This window comes from Cyclopterus lumpus, chromosome 24, assembly GCF_009769545.1.
Source record: "Cyclopterus lumpus isolate fCycLum1 chromosome 24, fCycLum1.pri, whole genome shotgun sequence".
Taxonomy (NCBI): Eukaryota; Metazoa; Chordata; class Actinopteri; order Perciformes; family Cyclopteridae; genus Cyclopterus; species Cyclopterus lumpus.
In genome coordinates this window covers 10,598,386-10,618,160 of record NC_046989.1, presented here as the reverse complement: position 1 = coordinate 10,618,160, position 19,775 = coordinate 10,598,386, and the positions used below count along the sequence as shown (strand labels likewise).

Sequence of the window (19,775 nt, the reverse complement as noted above, 5' to 3'; positions counted from 1 at the left end):
AAAAAAAAAGACATTTAATCTACCTAGTTTGGTCAACGGACATTAGTAGAAAGATATGATAAGCTATATCATTAAAACATGTAATATAATACCAATTACCTTATAAAGAGAGAGAGAGAGAGAGAGAGAGAGAGAGAGAAAGAAAGAAAGAAAGAAAGAAAAAGAGAGAGAGAGAGAGAGAGAGAGAGAGAGACGACTGGCACCGATCAAATTACACTTTGGATAAATAATTTAGTATTTCTAAATTACTAGAGCACAAAACGTTCTGGTGAGACTGAACTTATTGTGGTGGGTGGTCCTGGTTGTGGACCAGATGTGTGTCCACCGCGGTGTCTCTAGTGACAACACAGCCGCGTTCACTGCAGAGATTTCACACACAAACACTTGATATATGTAAAGGATTTGAAGACGTTATTGAAAACTTTCTGCCATTCTTTAATGCTTTTTGATGTTATCTTGGATTTTCTTGCTGACCACAAGTTTCGGTAGCATGCTCTCTTTTATCTCAGAATATTACAACTTTATTATTCTCCGATATATATTGAATGTGCAGAGTTTTGAACGAGTGGACATCTTAAAGTAACGCAATATCAAAGTGTTACTGACAATTTCAGCCAATTCTGTGCAATAAACAATAAATAAAGAGCTTCATCCCTGAGAAGCAAAGTCTCCCTTCAGACCCTCCATCACCCTGCATGAGGCCCATGTCGAGCAGAGAGGGACCAACGGCACTTAACAGTCCATTTCCTGGAGCTCCCCGAAGTCTTACCAGTTTTAGCTTCTCCTTCTTTCGTTTGCCAGGCACTGACCCGGAGGAGCTGGGGCCCGACTCCTGGCCAACGGAGTTACCGTCGTCGTCCACGTCCCCGGAGTCCTCGTCGTCGAAGCACCACTCAGGGAGCGCGGGGGCAGGGGGCGCGTCCTCCTCGTCACCATAGCGGCGGAAAAGCTCTTTGAGGTACTCTCCCTTGTAGATCCCCGGGGCCCGGGCCTGGGAGAAGGCAGCCACAGCTGCCTCCATGCTGATAAGAGGGAGCAAACAGACGGGTTATCTTTTTAAAGCGGAATTTCTGTATTTATTGTAAGTGTAGTTTTTATATTGTTTTTTATGTTCTTTCTTGACTGAATTTCACATTTAACGGATCTTCAGCAAATCCTCACATTGACAAAACTGAAAAAGGATCATTGAGCAATTTCGATGAAAAGAATGACTTAAACAGTTAATTAATTTATTAATTAATTTGTTGTTTATCTAAAGTGACTAATTGTGCTATAAATTTAATTTGTTAGTGGGTTAGGGTTACTGCTTTGGGCTTTAGGAAATACTGATGGCCATTTTTTGCCATTTTCTTTTAATCATTTTATTTTCAGTGTACACGCTTAATGTTAACGCTTAATATTCCTCAAGAGGAATAGTACATAACATAACATAACATAATGGCTAACTATACAAAAAAATCAGACTCAGACAATGAAAATAATCTTTAGCTGCTAAATGTTTAGGGGTTTAGGTTTTTTTTTCCATGACTAGCCATAACCTAAAAAAAGCATTTGTACCAGCGTTGATCATTAGTTGCAATTTATGTTGCAACACGTGACACTGGACGAGGGCTGTAACTGCTCTCAGAATATTCATTACACAGGATGTAGCAGGCGGGGGAGGGTTTTAATCAGCCCACTTGGCGACAGCTTCCAGGGCTTCAGCCTTCTCCGACTGCTGCTCCACCTCTGACTAAAGACACATCTTCAACCTCCCCTGCTCAGCCGCTGTAAATTATTTAACATCTCGGTCACTACTAACCAGCCAGCTTCTTTGAGACGTCTGTGTTGATTTGAACTGACAGTGCACCTTCCAGTGCCATCACACAAACAGAACTACCAGGGGAAGACGGGAGTATCACATAAAAAAAGACTGACGGGTGAGAGGTTATAAACCCACAGGGAGGGAGGGGGGTTGTGGTGTCGCTCAAGACAACTGGGAAATGCTCCTACCTCCAGTCCATCTTCTCCACCAGGTAAGCACACATCAGAAAGCCTGTCCGGTTGAAGCCATGCGTGCAGTGAACTCCTTCAAGAGAAAAAAAAAAAGGCAGCACACAGGTAAAAAACTAAGAATCCCACTTTATATTTACACGTTCTTTATTTTTTTTTTACCAAATTGTTCATAAAGTTGCAAACTAAATTTGTGTGAAGAAACTCTGTCTCAAGGTGAAAAAAGCTCCCTGAAGATGTTAGTTCATCACGTCAAAAAGATGTTCCACTAAAAAAAAAGATTTATAATAATAAATCTGTAACAAAGTGACCTTCTTCCAAACCAGCAGGTACACAGCAAGGTTCAAATTACAACAAAATAAAAACACTCCGACTCTCATATTTCCCCAGCAAAGGAAGTTTGCCTGGCAATGCCAATGAAGATGAAATGAACCAACGTCGGAGGATGGGGATCACATTCACCATCCCAATTGTTGTCTACCACAGAGACAACAACGCCTAATCACCAGCTGGCTAAAGACAGGACATTGCAGAGATGACATTCACACATTCTTCTCTGATGTCTGGATTTTCAAGCCAGGCAGCAGTCAGTAGGTAAGAACAGATCAGGACAGGGTTAAAGGATGCCAGAGTGAGGTACAGGAGTGCACCCTGCTGTCCATACTGGGAAAGTCCCACTTCTAAACCCATGTGGCCATGATAAGAATCTCCCAGGATGCACCATGCTGCAGCAGAACATTGTTTCAAACCAACTTTTGACACTAAAACCAGACAAATGAGAAGAAAAAGCATGTTTTTCTCTTTCTCAAAAATGTAAAAACCAGAGAAGTCTCAAACTGTGTTCCACTAGAACAGTGATTGTGAACCATGGGGCCCCTGATCGCCACCTAGAGGGACGCAAAAAGCTTTCAGTTGTGCACCCGATCCAGCCGCTAGCCTGTAGCGAAGGTTATGGAGAAGTATTTAAAAAGAAAACATGAAGATGAAAGTGGTTTGCGTAAGTACAAATCACGACTTTAAGTAGGGCTTTGTAAAGGGAGGTGACGAGGCAGAGCCCAGTGTGTGAACGCCATCAATGCAGCACTCAAAGCTAAAGTGGCATATCATTAGCAGAGTAAAAGGCTATATTTTCATTTGCACCGTATTTAAATTTTATTTACAGTTTTATTTAAATTGAAACATATTATTTTGAATGTATTCATTTTATTACCACATATTATTTATTTATAACATTTCCAGTCCCTCCTTTTTTTTCTGTAGTACAATCTAATTATTATGTATTTTTGTGTTAATAAGCCTGACTCCAGCCTTTCAAAATGGTTTTGTATTGGCTTGATTTGTTGCATTAATTGTTCGCCTGTTGGGCGTCTTGTTGCATGCGCAGGTTTACATACACATGATGAACAAATGTCTTTGTGATGATCACATTGTATCAGGGATTTGCTTGTTAAACTGTAAGTGGATTTGATTTAGTTATTGAATACAAATCAAACTAAGAGTGAGATCAATTAGTTAAACCAATATTAATTTTTAATGGGCCACTTTGTACTTAAAAAGGTCAAAAAGGTTAAGAACCCCCTGCACTAGCCCTGGGCCATTTAGCTCTTGACACACACTTTTCAGATTCTGTGTAGTAATGATATGTTACTTATGGTCCGAATTACACACTGATACAGATATATGCATTAAGCAATTTGAATGCGGTCAAGGGTCACTTGGTCTCTCAGCTGTGTTGGAAACCACTCACACATGCATGAAGACTGTGACATGAAGCAATCAGCATCATAGAACTTGTGTGTCCCAACTCAAATTAACACACATACATATCAATAAAGTGAGTAGTATTACATGTATCCCTTTACATGAAGTCAAAAATGAAATATAGTTGAAACAGTCCATAAACCTGTCCACATACAGACATCTACACAATCTTGCCTTTTGAACCAAATGTATTTAGTCGAGGTTTAGACTCGGTGCCTACTGATGTCCTTTCACCTCAAGATCACCTACACAGTGTTCACTGGAGAGGAGTATTGTTTCTCATGGGAAACTCCCACGCACATGCACAAAAAAAAAAAAAACTAACAACATAGTGACTTGCACGACACTGTCTTTGTTTTGGAAATGTGCAAATGCCATGTGGCGTTTGAACAAACCTTGGAATGGCCATTTAACCTCCAGCTGCTTCATGGTCTACTCTGTGACCATCAGCAGAAGGCTGGTTGTACTGGGAGGTGTCAGATGTTTAAAAGTGTGACTATATGAATATAAAACATGCACCTCTTGTCCATTTGCAAGTAAGGCTGCTCTCTGCTGGACACATATGTTGATGCAACCAACAGCACAGTTGATTAAGTCTTGCACTCTATGGATTAAGCAGGCCTTTTCACAAAATAAATCTAAATCCTATTAGGAGTTTTATCCGTTGTTATATTATTATCACAGGAAAAATGCCAATAAAGATAGGCTTTTCTTAAAAATATTGAAGTCTGTTTTAGTTAACCTCAGCTAATTTAACAAATAACCTTTACTTAGAAAGGCTTTTGGGAGAGAGTTGTATACGTAAAAACATTTTTGGACTTTCTTCGACCATAGAAATATATATATATAACATAGTAGTTCACCTTTAAGATAAGTAAGTAGTTGTAAGTAACTAAATAATCCCAAAAAAATTGGTCAAACAAATAAAGTTGTCAGAACTTGTAGAAAACACAGCCACCACAGTAAACCTAATATCTAGATACAATATGCTCACTGTGAACTCAGGCACACAGTTGCAAGCACACTTACAATTAGGAATATCTTGGTCACACGATAGGAAACTCAAAACGATATTCAGAAATGTTCAAAGAATGCAGTACAATGTTAGTCTTTACTTTGATAAAAGAGTGCCAAAGTAATGTTTTTAGAAATAAAGCACAGGTGCTGGTTCTTAAGATTCAAGGTTTTCAAATGTTGCTCAGGCATTAAGTTTGAATGTCTGAACACTAAGAACTGAGGGTGCTAAAAGAAATATCCAAACAAAATCTAAATGAGTTATTGTTGAGGCAAAGCTGTTCCAACAGTTTGAGTAAATTACAGTGAAAACTAATTTGCAGTGCCAGCTGTTTTTTTTTACACTCTTTGAACTTCTGCTTTCATACATCTTCATATTCTTCTGTGAGCAGACGTGATAAAATCTACTTTTAATTTAAAGAACTGAAATAAAAATGAGTTATTCTTTCATTTCTGACATTATGCTCACATCTTTTACACAAGAAAGAAATTCAAACCCGCTCCAGTGTAAATGTTTATCGTGGGTGGAACTGAGCATTTTTAAATATAAAAAAACTGTTACATAAACAAAAGTTAAAAAAAACAAAAATCAATCAAACCATCAAAGAGGTGCAACCATTGGGCTTAGATCAAATACTGCAGTGACAAGTACGGTTTCCTCTAATGTACTTCAGATTCAACAACATAACACACGTACATGATGCTACTATTGAATATGTATAGAAATGACGGATTATTGAAGCCTTCGTATGAAAACAAGTTCACGACCAGATAAACATCTCTGACTAATAGAGAAAATACAAACCAGCACAAAATCAGTTATCGATTTGCTTAGACTGTTAAGCTGTGGTTTCCTTACCTATCAATTCTTCGGGATTCTTCTCGATGAAGTTTTCACAGAGCCGGATGAACATCGAAGTCGTCTCTTTTGAAGGACATTCTCCGTGGCTAAAACAGACAGGATGACACACTGGTTTTAAGACATTACCAATGAATGAACTACAACTTACATTAGTTTAACTCATGGAGCTTTGGGTCTGGAAAAGCAATGACTATTATTATTATTATGACAGTGAATGTACTCGTACCCTTTACATTGAAGCTTAACATATTTTATGCTTTCTTTTTCAATGTCGTTGCGGTCATAAAAACGCGTCGTGTTTGTCAAATCCACCAGCAAACCCATTTTCACCTGAAGAAAGACAAAAAAAAGACATGGTGGGATTAATTTTTTTTTCCCACTTTAAAATGTCACCCTGAACTTCAGTCTTCACAGAGTTACTTACCTTTAGACTTCTTAAATAGTTGGACAGCATGCTCGGGTGAAACCTGTTCTCCTCTGCAACTTGGTCATCATATCTGGGATCCAACATTGTTTTCATTGGCAGGAATTTACCTACGAGTGAAAACACAAGTAATGAACCAGAGAGCCAACGCACTGATTAGTTGGCTCATCCAAAGCTTAATTTGTCTTTGTCCTTAAATCAAATTACTGAATTTTCCCAAACCCAGTCAAATAAACTATGACATATTGTCAACAATTACCAAGATGACCACAATTATCATATTGAATCAAATCCCCCACAAAAAAATAAAAAATATATATAGCAGTTTAAGAGATATGTTCGTCTTAAATCAACCGTGAAATAGCACACAAGTAGTATGTGTTGTCATTAATGGATAACTACGACGCAGCATCATGCACATCGATGCTTCAGCCACGGTTTGTTTTGACACGTGATGCTTCGACAGCAAAGCTAGCCGACTCAGTAGCACTTTTCTGATTCATTATTTCTAGTGGGGAAAAAATAGATGATGCACAACCCACAAATGCATCTTTTGCTCAGAATTAAATCAGTTATTAACTAACAAAAAAGCATTGATGTTCGCGGGGAGCTGGGCACTGGCAGCCCGTCAGCCCCCGGTGCCAAAGTTAGCTAAACAAAGCGCGCCGGAAAAGAGGGTCAAACCACACTCCATTTAAAAATGGAGCTAACTAAGTTGATCTCGCTACAACCATAAAATGCGCTTATAATTAAAATAACGCTCAGCTTCTGTGGTGCATTAATGTCCTCCAGTGAGGTCGGCATCCCAGTTCATACCAACTATCGCTTAATTTAAATTGTCAAAGTATTCATTTGGACTGCATTGCTCGCCAACGTCACTATGTTGTGATGCTAGCTTTTCCATTTATGCACGACTGAAAGTAGACAGAAATCACTGGTTATGTGCCGCTTGTTACATCATGACGTTTGGGAATTTAAAAAGCTGATCATAAAGGTATCGGGAAAGGCATGGCGATGTTCAACCAGCATGTGTTTAATTGCGTAGCTTGTAGCAATAGCACCAACGTTACGTAGCTTAGCTAGCTACATTAAACTGCTTAATCTAACGTTGTGTTGTCTCCTCTCACCTGCCACCGGTTGTCCTCTTCTGGGACAATTCCGCCATCGAGGAGGGGGTCCGGGGGGTCCGGTGTGTGACATGTTCAGAAGAGTCGGTGCAGTGAGTCGTTGGTATGAACTGAAGCTTCGATGCTCCCGCTCTCAAAAGGCGGTGATCCCCGGTTGTCGTTCACCCAAGCACCGCGGACTGAGGGCCCTTCAGGTACTGATTCAGGAGAATCATCCAACAACTTTACGCCTGCAGTCAACTTTATGACGGGCCGGCAGGTAATTACACGAAACATAGGTTATTGCGACGCGCGGATGATCAGCATCCCTAAAATGACGTCATCTTTTTAGTCTGTTTTCCTGAAATCCAGATAGTTAGCAATTAGCTAGCATAACGTCCCTCCAGTCACCAAACGAGCCTTCTACTACTGGTTAATGTCTGTAGTTCAGACGACATCTCGCGCCACACTGCCACCTGTTGGCACATACGAGACATTACACAAGAGGTATGTTTTTGTAAACTATACTCGGAAGATTTTATTTATTTTTAATTTATTAAAAAATATTTTTTTTATTTTTAATCAACATATTGACACAAATATGCCCCATCCTTATTAACATGTAGCCTGCTGATGTTATGCCAATTATTACTCTGTTAAAGCCTAGTAGTACTATATTACTAGTCTGATTTTATTGTTAGCCCATTCATAAATGTATGTTCTAATCACAAGACATATCTTCCTTTATCTTTAAAATTGATTACAGGTAGCACATTAAATCATATTTGTACTTAAATAACACGACAGCTTGTAAAACACAAAATATATATACGTTGTTTATTTTCTTACTGGTTATGTTTGTTATTTTTGTTCAATAAAAATAGATCATAGAATCCATGCCAGTTTTCAAACTCATTTACTTTGTGAATATGTATTACATGTTGCAATGTCAGTTGGTAATTTACGCAGTTTGACACATTAAACAAATGTAATATTTAAACATTCTTTTATATATGTGATAATAATCCATTACTCTGTAAAAAGTGCAGTTCTGAAGCCTTTTGCGCTCCATTTTATACAACAAAGACTATACTATCTCATGCATATTTGAAATTAGGCGTGAAACAATAAATGCTATACAATTAAGCAGCTTATGTAAAGTGCATGACATTGTTAAAATTGAATGCCAAGTTGTACAGGAAAAATTGCAACGAGTAACATCTTTCCAGTGTCGAGCAAGCAGTTTACTTCTGATAACAAACAAGAAAGATGTGAAAAGGAATTGTTGTTATCAGTAATATTATGACTTTTACGAAATGTACACATTCTCACCATTGACATAAATCTTCAGCCTGCGATCACTGGAGAAACCTGTGCTTTGTAATATAATATTATACAGTCTGTACATGTAGGCTACATATTTTGATAATTTCCACCACATAATATGTGTCCCAATTGCTTTATAAAATGAATGTTATCTACATTAAATGTTCTGAATGGTCCACATTATGGCGTAGATGTTGTCACTACCGAAGAAAAAATAAATCCCTTTCATTGACTTTACATTATATCAGATCAAACAATGTTGCTAGAGGGATATATAGTTATCTCTATATAATTATCTCGGCAAAAGACATCGAGTTGACTCAATAAAGCAGCTGCACACATTATTCAGCTATAAATATTAACATGTTAGGATCAATAAAGGGTGGACAGTAACATAATGTACTTTTATTTACATAAAACATAGCATTGATGACCTGGGTTATCAAGTCTTTACTTTTGGAACGTAGATATTGTCTTGTTGTCACTTCCCTGGTGTTGTTCTAACATGTCCAAAGTGAAGTAAACCATCACCGGTGTTATCTTCTCTGTCTGTTTCACTGCAACACGCTTACTTTGTTTACTGGACCTCGAGGCAGAGCTCTCCGCAAAAGTCTGGCTTCGATACGGGCTGTTCCCTGAAGGAAGCAAGGCAGTGGAATCATCAGGAGAAGACAGATGCTGCGTCTCCAAGGGTTCGACTGGGTCTTCTGGCGACGAGAACGTGGCCGGGTCGATGTATTCCTCCGTCTGGAAACTGTCTGGGTTTCCATCACAGCCTGCGGCGAGTGGAGAGGTGGTCCCTTGCTGAGTTTCCCCCGTGTAAACCCTGTCACAGAGGCTTTCTGAAGGATTGCTGAATGGCTGGAAGGGACACATTCCCTGTGGATGCATCCACACACAGAAGGTGGATTATTCAGGAGATAGAACCCCGGTTACAGAATCATGACTCTAAAACCACCTGAGCAGGTGTTCCCTGGTGTTTCCACCAGAAAAAAGTGACCTCAAAGTGAAATCAGCTGGTGTCATGTTGTTGGTGGGAATTACATCGTACACAGCCAGCAGTACTGATGCGACATTATGGCTGCAGTCCCCTTTGAGAACTCTGAGGCCATGTCCTCATTATATTTTCAGTGTTTTTTTTCTAAATGTTTTATATGTGTTATTATTTATTAAAATAAAACATATTGTAGATATCATACAACACAAATAAACATTGAAATGTCGGCGAAAGAATTGCAGATCACAAATAAAATGTATTATTTAAAATACATTTTTCGGTGACTTTGTGGGTTGAGCAAGCAACCTGGGGAGAGTTTACGTTCGACAATTAAAGAAAAACACTTATATATACACAAAGGCTGATTCCAGTATTTTTAGACTCAATATATTTATAAATGTGAAATACATCTAAATGCTTTATATCTTCATGTTGAGAAGCACAATTTGATGTCGAGCTAAAACTAATAATAATTTAAATTATTTTATCATAAAAACTATTCTTATTTTTTACTGTAAAATGTCACAGAAATGGCCTAGAATTGAATCGTCTCACTCCCTCAGACACTTTAAAATGGGCGTAATTATTCCCTCCTCGCTGAGTTCACCTCTTGATGACTCGGTGCTGGCCACAACGCCAGAGAACTGAGGCCGGGGTTCGGCACTGGCTTCTCCTTAAATTTCTTCCATCTAAAAATCAGATTAAGAGCAGCGTTAGGACACTTTCTTTCAAGATTCTGTGGCCATAAAAAATATTAAATATGTCTTTTATTAATGGTGACATGGAAATGTTCTAGATTCAGCTTATTCTCTTGAAATAAATCCATATCACATCATCAGTGACAAAAAAAAGATGCCAACTCACCGAATAGCACAGCATAACCCAAGGGGTAACACAAGAAGTATAACGATGCTTCCGCAGACACTGACTACTGTGATGAGCTCCGGATCTACGGAAGAAAAAATAATTCTTGTTGCATATTAGTTTGTTGCACACGAACAAATGACTCACTTCTCTCGAACTCTATGTAATGCATGCAGTGTGTTACTGCATCAGACCTGATGTATTAGGACAAGTTTGAGCAACTAGGAGCTAACACACATATTTGACATTTGTACTATCATACTGGTTTACAACCTCAGTCTAAAACAGTACTTTATCTTTGTCTTCTGCTTGATGCAGACTCTTATTCCGCACACATCTCACAGCACCTGAACTCAGATGACAGCTGCTGGTGTCCAAGAACCTCCATTTTGTTTGGCTTTCTTGATACTTTCTAGACACAGACAGTGGCGCTTATTTCATGGCCGTCACTGGAGGCTGAAGAGAACCTGTGGATATGGGCCACAGATAATAATCTCTACCACAAGGCGCTCTATGTCTATGTCCAGGACAGCAGCTACTGTAGCCACAAGCGACAGTACAGGAAGGTGGTAGAATTGACCATCGCTTCAAGTGATGCCATCGAGCCGGAATATCTTCATTTCTGAGGGCCCATTTTTCAAGTTATGGATTGGGACATTTTCACTGTTATGTTATGTGTTGTTGCTGCTGTTGGCGTGTGCTGCTCTACACCTATAACCCAACAGAGGGAGACAAATGTCTGACATAAAACTGTTGCACATTCTACCCCCAGTTCTGTGAGTGCAGTAGTCACTCCGTTCAATGTCATGCCTCCAGATTCCTGTGAGATGGCTGCAGAGTACTCACCAAACCTTTTGGTTTTAAAGAGCGTCTCATGGCTTCGCGTGGTTCCAGTAAGAGCCGTGGCGTTGACATGGACGCTGTACTGGGTGTCTGGAACCAGATCCTTCAAAGAGATGAACCGCTCTGTGCCATTAACAGTAACATCTAGAAGAAAACCACAACAGCAATGTCATAGGAGGAACAGCAAGAGCACATCTTCGACTCATTTGTAAACTTCAACCAAGTCTGAGGTGGACTTACTGAGCTGTGGTCCTTTCTGTACACTATAGAAGACGGTGTAGGTGACCACAACACCACTGCATGGCCCCTGGTCTGTCACATTCCAGCTCACGAGGGCACTTCTGTCCTTAGCCTGAACCTGGATCATGACATTTCCCGGCTCTGTGGGTACCACGTTTTTATAATCATGAAAAAGAAAAAAGAAAAACTTTTCAGAATTATTTTTAAAAAATCTGAATGACGCACCTCCGACTCTGGAGCAGATCTGAAGGGCTTGTGTGCCGTGACCTGTCTTGCCATCAAAGAGGGGAGTTACTGTAACGTTGTAGGGCTGCTCATCCGGGAGTCCTGTAAGGAAGGGGAAAAGGGGCAAGTGATTGTTAAAACACATTAAAGTGTCAGCCGGTCCGCCACATGTGATAATGTGGTAATGACATTCATGTTTCTCAGAGGATGTCAACTGGCTTTAGGGATCCCCTAGATATCCCCCAAGTGCCACCACAAGGTTGACATTTGTGGTTGTAAATTATTTCACAACATTAGTATTAAACCCGGTGTGCCATTTGGCCATAAGGTGCATTGTGTGTAATGAGGCTGTTCCATCGGGAGTAGAGCCTTCAGCAGCTGCTGTTACTCATGTGAGACTGATGACTGTAAATGTAGATTGTATGGACCAAGTAGTGGAGATGATATGCTGACTTCTATTTATTTGCAGCAGGTTGCTCGGCAATACACATTTGATATCATACAATCCTGAATTGTAATAACTTTGCTGATACCTAGACGTTAAATGTAGCGTCATCATCAGGTCAAAGTGTTAATTTTCAAATGTATTTTGTGTTAACTGCTAACTAACTGCTTACACGCTAAACTAAAAGGGTAAGCTTGGTAAACATTACACCCCCCATCCCCAAATCCGACAACACAAAAGGTGCCGAGGGTTTCTGAAGCTTTGATTTTTGAGAATGAAGCAACAGAGGAGACTGTATCATTTTCCCCTCCTGTGGGAGGTCCGTCAGTTATTGGAAGCTCCACATTTAAAATGTAAGATGCATTACAGCTTTCAAAACTGTTTGCACCAGTGAATCCATTATTTGCTACACCCAGACGATGAGAGATAGGACGACACAAATTGATCTGATGGTAAAACAGGTGACGTCCTAGCCCGTTAAGCAGCATGGGTTTGATGAGGACTCACTGCATGGATTACTGAAGGAAAGCCAGCTGGATATTACAACCATAAAGTGTCTGTTCTCCAACCTACCAGACAGTGTTGTGTCAGTGCCGTTGCTCTCCTTCCAAAAGTATTGATTTCCACCGTGTGTCCAGTCGATCATGTAACCAGTGACCGGCTCAATTGAAGCTTTCCAGCTGACCAGGATGTTGCCTTCAAGCGTTGAGGTCTGGATGTCAGTAACTTGAGGGAGGCCTGCCCAATGAGGTCAGGAGAAATTAAGCTAATAGCCTCGAACAAAATCACAAACATGCATCAGGGCAAAGCATTGTTCCATTAAAATGAAGCAATTCGATCCATAATTTGTGGTTATCCATTAAAAAAACGGAATCAATTGCATTAGAACTCACTCTCTCCAATGGCTGGAACATAAACAGAGTCCTCTAGAAGCAGGGCTCCACTATGGAGGACTGTGAGTTTTATTCTGTGTGCATCTTGGTTCACATAAACACCACAAGTTGAGCTGCCACATAAAGTCTCCGTATAATTTACTCCCATCCCGTGTTCCTGGTAGGGAGTCTGTTTGACTGTGTAGGTAAATGTGCCTCGGCATGTTGAGGGAATCTCCTGCGTAGACAGTTTGAAGCACAATACGTACTGTGAGGAGCATATCTCTGAGGAAATGTAGGTTGTAAAGCTGAATTATGAGTTTGGAAATGAGGTAAGTTCATTTTTTAAGGCTTCCTTACTGTCCACATGGCATGAACCTTTCTAACTCCATTCTCCTCTGGTTCAGCCACCTTTCTCCACAGGCGCAGCTTGAAATCTCTCTCTGTAAAGAGTTAAAATATGTTCCAAACAATCCCACAACACAGAAGTGAATACAAACACGAGTAGTCATACAGATATGTGATCTCATTTGAGATATTCCTGACATGGCCTGTTTAATAAAACAATGAGAATCACAGGAACAATAAAAAAAACAAGAATAATTGAGATCAGAAATAGCCACAAAGCTTGATTGTGTGACTTCATGTATTAGGATCCCTGTGAGCTGGTACCTTGGTGGCAGACATCTCCAAACTATTAAAGTGATCAATCCTAAATGGACAAATATTCTACAGGCTTTTCGCAATTACTACAAATAAAATCCAAGAGCTCAAAAACAATGAGAGATATTTGAACGATATTTGTGCAAAGGTGATTGAGTCGACTGGACGTTGCTCTCACTGTTTAGTTTGGTCAGAACTGTCTTGTTCTCGCTCCAGTCGCTCCAGGGGGCCTCGACTAAAGCACAGCGCACTGAAAATGTGTAGTTACTGCAGGAATCAAACTCTTCAATGGTCTCGTTCCCGTGACCTCCCTTCAGAGTGTTATTGCGCACCCACTGGGGGAAAAGAAAACAGAACGATTTCTGTTCGAAACATCCATTAAAATTCTCGAGAAGTCCCAGAAGGACCATAATTATACTACCGAGACAGATCTGTAACGAACACGGTCGGTTCTCTCTTACCTCTGAAACAGGTCCTTCATCAACAACCTGCAACAGAAACGGCATCAATTAGTCATGAAGGGGAGTCCAAAAAAAAACATCGGAATCAAAAACAGCTGTGCTACTTTTTTACCTTGTTTTATTTCCATTGGGAGAAATACAGCTGAACAAATGTTGGTGTTCTGCCGGTCAAGGCCGGTCAAAACGTCAAGGCTGTGCCCCTTTATGGGTGATAGACAACTGAAGATCCTATAGATGTCAATGCAATTTGACAAAGTTTGTATTTCTTTCTTTCTTGTTAAACAAACCTTTTGTTTTAAAGACATGTCTAATAATTATTTTTGCAACCTTGACCCTTCTTCGTATCTTATGTGCGTCACATAAGATCTGGACTCTTTTTTTTTTTCTACTCTCCTTATGTGACATAGCGACTCTTCCCCCCCAAAAGAGGGCGCTTACACAGTGAGTGGCTCTTGATGAGGCAATGCTGGTCTGGTCTGTAGTCCACTACATTCACTGTCCACCATTGTGTATGAGTATTCTGATTGTGTACATTTAACCACTAATTAACCACATTTAACTACAAATTTCACAATTGCGCATGAAGTAGTTTCCCTGTCAGGCTTGTATACCTTTTGCTAACAATCCCATAATGCATAGCATTTTATAGATAAGAAAATTACAATTGCACTAATCTACAGATGTCAGCGATGACGCAAAATGATGATAAGTGTGTGAAATGTCAATGTGTCGCTCTCTCTATTGAGTAAACCATTGAGAGTCCATTTGGGAAGTAGTGAAGTAGTGAATGAGTGAACAAGAAAGTGATTTTGGAAACAGCCATTGTTACATGTTGGTGTTGTTTTAAGAAAAGAGGTCAGCTGTAAATAGGCCCCAATTCTGGTTGTTACATCTGAATAAAATCCAATATAAACATCCAGCTTTCACTTGATAACACACCGTTCAGATTCTTCAGAACTTCAGATTTCTCTTAAAAAGGTCTGATATATTCGACTTAATAATACAAATGAAAGAAGTCCCTGAAAACCAACCAAGCATGGATACACTTCAGTCTTTTGATCCACATTCATGGGATGCAGTATGATAATGCCAAAGTCATACTATAAAACTCTGCAACTTACAACCACCTTGAGATGTCAAATAACATGAGAATTGATTCCACATACAGTATAGCATATATTAACGTATTTTTTTCAGATATGAACTGTAGGCTATATGTTTACTAGATTGATTAGTTTTATTGTGTGATACTTTGTTTCTTCCTGTCACGAGGGAGAAGATGACAGTTAGTCGACGCTCTAAATCCAGTTCAATTCAGTTAGTGTGCTGATTCATTTCTGTAATATCTTTGGTGTTTATCGTGTTCTGATTTGTGATCAGTCATAGACTGTCGGGTTTTATTCCAAACTCAGTTTGCTTCTGGGAAATACTTCAAATGCTGCATTCAGGTGATCAAAGAGGGACATACCTTTCTGTATTTGACTTCACAGCGACACTGTTTTAAAAAAGCTGCTCGGCTCCTCGCACTGACACTCACCAACACATGATCGGAGGAGGTTTTTAAAGTTAACTTCGGACGGATCATTTTCACTGAGGGAAAATGGATACGCCCGCTCATTAAAATGCAGAAAGGTGCTGTGGTAAAACACAACAATGTCATTAAGGAATATATTTGATATGGTACTTACATATGTGATCTGGGCAAAATTCACGAGGGTCAGACACAGCTTCCCAAGCAGCAGCTTCAGCTCTCACAGTAATAGTCATATTGTCAATTAGACTTATTCTTTCAGACGTGGTTCTGCAGTTTGTTATACGTGATTTGCAGATCTCGTGCTGGGACTCGTGTGACAAAGAGCCACTGAAAGAAACACGTTTTATATTAAGTACACAAATCAACGAGACCAACAATTGGTCCTGCATTAGTTCTCACACAAGATGAGGAAAACACGACACCCACATCAATACAGTGTAGTTTATATACGGCGAAGGCTTAATCTGATGCTCCCAGTTGCACGTGAACAGGTCTGGTGAATAGTCCTCGAACTGATTTTCATGATGCAAGATGCATGATATATTGTTGGGTTTTGCTGTGAAAAAAAGCAAATCACCAACGTTATAGCATTGAACATTATGTTATTGCAAAGCAGCCATATCAGGTGTATAAGCAGAAATAAAATTCTTACAGTACGTTCTGATGATGGTGCCTCCAAGGGCCTGCAGGGTATCTGCACTGAGGCACTGCAGGGTCGCGTTCTGAAGGGTGAAGTTCCTGAGTGACAGGACTGCGTGTGACGAGTTGACCGTGCTTGACTGGCTTTCATCCATACGTCTTTTGTTCAGTGTCCAATAGATTTTGCCGGGGATACATGAAGTCTGGCACACTACCTCGGTATCGGATCCCACTTCAATGTATTCATTGCGCGGGACAACTTTGCAGGTGTTCTCATGCTGGCCTGCAGGAGACAGTACCGTTAATGTTCATATTTTAAGACGCGGATATATTTCTAGTTTGACACTTTAGGAAATACACTTTAGGTTGTTGTCTCACTGAGAGTGAGATGAGGAGATTGACATTGCTCTCATGTCTGTTCGGCAGGTTAGCTTAGCTTAGCATGAAGACTGGAATCAGGTGGAAAGAGCAAGTTGGATTAAAGGTGCTGGTGAACTGATGTTGCACTCATGCACTCTAACGAAGCTGAGGGCCATCCGTGGGGGTGGAAAAGGTGGTTTCTGTTTCCAAATGCTGAGACACAACATCTTCTTTGGCCAGTTTATTTTGTTTTTTTGTTTTCCGACTGATTAGTTGACTTTTGATTGCATTTTTTTCTAAGGGGCTTTTTTTTCAATATTAGAAACTGATCAATCAAACAATAAAGTGCAGACAAATCTCAAAATCTACATGCATACCAATCGTCGTCGGTTGGTTGATCACTAACTCTGATGACGCAACACTTTCCGTTTTTACACGTTATCCCGCAATTGGAAGACTTCAATTGGAAGACTTTAAATTGCATTATTAAAAAACATTGGCATCGCAAGATACTTAACTACAGCCCCAAAAGCCAAGAAGTGCCCATGGCAGGTTACAAATATCTGATTTATTGTGCAACAGACAGCATATTGTTTGACTTCACAGTTGTACAGTTCATTTGTTCTGGACCAAGGGAGAAAATATACATTGTTGCCTTTTAGGTATGGTCCAGTTCACACTGACTTTATACAAACAAACCAAAAGGAGCAAATATGAAGTCATAAAGACTTTAATGCTTCATTAATGCTTCTCATGGGCATATTTATGCTCTCTGGTGTCACTAAGATGAAAACATAACTGATTTATAACTGATGCAGGATGAAAAAGAGGCATTTTGTACATCAATATGGTTACTCATACTGTATCCCTACCAAAGCATTATATTGTACAATATATTATAATGTATTCCAATTACTGCTACACATTTTCATGTCTTTTTTTAATACATATTTGTGTGAGCATTGTTGGAGAGAGCCTGAGATCTAAGGATTTCATTGCCACCCTCTGGTCTCTGTAATCATTGTGCAAATGACAACAAAGAACTTGAAACTCTAACCAGAGCTATTGGTATACTGTTGGTAATATTTAGACTAGTTTTATCACGGATGAAGCTGATTCAAAACTACTACCATCCCACTACAGTTGAGGCACTTTAGTCACTTGGCTGTGCAGATAATCCAGAAAACTTTTATCGAAATAAACTGATCTTCAAATGGTGCTCATCATCTGAGATCTGTTATCTGTGTCTCTGGGTGAGAAAGACTTAAGAAAATATCTGCAGCTAAACATGGAGCAGTTATAGTGTTGTTGGATTGCTTTTGAGTACTCATGAGAGTAATTTGACTCTCAGATATTTCACAAGACTCTTTTGACTTTGTTTAAAAGAATTAGTTTTAATTTAAATGATTTGTGAATGTTAAAAAAAAAACAGCACAATATGCAGAATTAACTATTTCAGAATGATGTATTTTATGTAATTATATTATGATGCATTTATGTGTAGTAACAATTCCCCTGTTACTGCTGGTTAAAGTGCAGCTAATTTTAGCAATTGTCAAATCTGCACGGTTGCTTAAGAATAGTACATCATAATTATTTTTGTAATTAGATTTTGTATTACTGATCTGAATCTGGAGAGTAACTGCAGCTGTCAAAAGAATGTAGTGAGAATAAAAACTAAACCTTTTCCCTCAGAAATGGAGTAAAAGTATAAAGAGGCATGACATGGAAATGTTCAAGTGAAGTACAAGTACCTCAAAATTGTACTAAGTAGAGCACTTAAGTGTATACTACTTAGTTAACCAACTTTGTTAGACAATATCACATAAATATACTAATAAAACAATTAGTATGAATAGTCTGTTAGGGCAATACCTTTGTTAATATTGCAGTAGGAATACTATAATGCTTAAATGTGATAGAAATATTCTCAATTCCAAGTTAGATTTGGGATTATTTTTAAATGATATATTCTTGAATAAGAAGTATCACCTGGGATGTAAAATAGTATATAAAGCAGTATAGATTTGAATTGAAGTTGAATTAACAGTTTGTAGTCTTAGACTGCAGGGCCCACCTGTAACTATAAATAATAATCATAATAGTAATTATGATATGAAATGCTGATTGGATGAAAACAATTACATTGTATGACTTTAGCAAAATAGTTCTCGCTATAGTCCAACAGTTTATAAACCCATGTTAACCTCAGTGAACACGAAACCAAGACAATGCATTTCCCATAAATCACAGAACCGTCTCTAACCAGTCAAATATCAAATATAAGAGATTCACTTACCTTTACAAATGGAGGGGGTGGCAGCCAGGATGAATAGAGTTAGAAATAAAGACATTTCTTTTATCCAATTACCAGAAAGAAAGGAAAAGAAGAAGAAAGAAACAGACTTTTAAAATATTCTTTGAGCTGTGAGGTATTCAGAGGTAAAAGATGAAATAATTAAAACCGCCACTATTATGTCCAAGACCATGCGACTGTAACACTGCAATGCCTATTCTCAATAATTTTGTATTTTAGCCATTAAGTAACAGGAACTGAAGCAAGCCCTGAAATAAACGGGAGGTGTTACACAACTGGAAACACGGCGAGCTAAGAGGAAGTGAACTAACTGGTCGACAGCCTCTCAATGTGGTTCTGTTCTCATCAGAGACACATGAGAGCAATGTATTAGGACAATAAATCTCTCAGAAATACACTATGACTCAGTTATGAACGACACACTGTTGATAAGCAATAACCCCTAATGTCCTGGCGCATATTTGGCAGCACCATATCCTGCACTAATGGATTCACACAAGAGAGATTGTAGATAAAGAGTAGGATGCAAAAACAGATAAATGGAATGATTAAAACCAAAAGCAACTCAAGACTGTTCATGTAAGCAAACACTTCATCTGTTGTTGCTAAACTACCATTGTTTGAGAGAAAAATATAAAAAATAAAATTCAGATATGTGATATTTGATAGGCTAGATCAAATAACTTATATGCAGCAGAAATCCACCAGGCAGCAACTCTACAAGGAAAGCAGTTTGGTCTCACGTTGTATATCCCTAGTGTGCTGTCCCAATAAAGAGTGGATTCATTAACTCAAAACCATGACACATGCAATGCATCTAACAAAGCCAA

At 39.1% G+C, this 19,775-nt stretch overlaps 2 protein-coding genes across 4 annotated transcripts in view; both read right to left on the bottom strand.

Annotated features, from left to right (window-relative positions):
* Nucleotides 1-7,606, bottom strand: part of rngtt (RNA guanylyltransferase and 5'-phosphatase) — a 71,488-nt gene extending 63,882 nt beyond the window's left edge. The window contains 6 exon segments of the mRNA XM_034527619.1: nt 770-1,022; nt 1,993-2,068; nt 5,627-5,715; nt 5,856-5,959; nt 6,054-6,163; nt 7,181-7,606. Coding sequence (XP_034383510.1) covers nt 770-1,022; nt 1,993-2,068; nt 5,627-5,715; nt 5,856-5,959; nt 6,054-6,163; nt 7,181-7,253 — 705 coding nt within the window. The 5' untranslated portion in view covers nt 7,254-7,606.
* A 453-nt stretch (nt 7,607-8,059) lies between these two features.
* LOC117727081 (interleukin-31 receptor subunit alpha-like) lies at nt 8,060-19,701 on the bottom strand. Of its 3 annotated transcripts, XM_034527100.1 has the most exons (16): nt 18,928-19,697; nt 16,282-16,551; nt 16,056-16,185; nt 15,784-15,956; nt 15,564-15,685; nt 14,096-14,122; nt 13,813-13,969; nt 13,332-13,414; nt 12,993-13,209; nt 12,673-12,837; nt 11,655-11,756; nt 11,430-11,570; nt 11,193-11,333; nt 10,347-10,431; nt 10,090-10,171; nt 8,060-9,364 (listed from the first exon to the last, which is right to left on the bottom strand). In XM_034527100.1, the coding sequence occupies exons 1-16, from the start codon at nt 18,980-18,982 to the stop codon at nt 8,936-8,938; spliced, it is 2,379 nt and encodes a 792-aa protein (XP_034382991.1). In that variant the 5' UTR covers nt 18,983-19,697; the 3' UTR covers nt 8,060-8,935. The 3 variants fall into 3 exon arrangements, with proteins under 3 accessions (XP_034382991.1, XP_034382992.1, XP_034382993.1); XM_034527101.1 differs by lacking the exon at nt 11,655-11,756 and having other exon boundaries at nt 18,928-19,701; XM_034527102.1 differs by lacking the exon at nt 18,928-19,697 and having other exon boundaries at nt 16,287-16,545.
* Between the last annotated feature and the right edge of the window lie 74 nt (nt 19,702-19,775).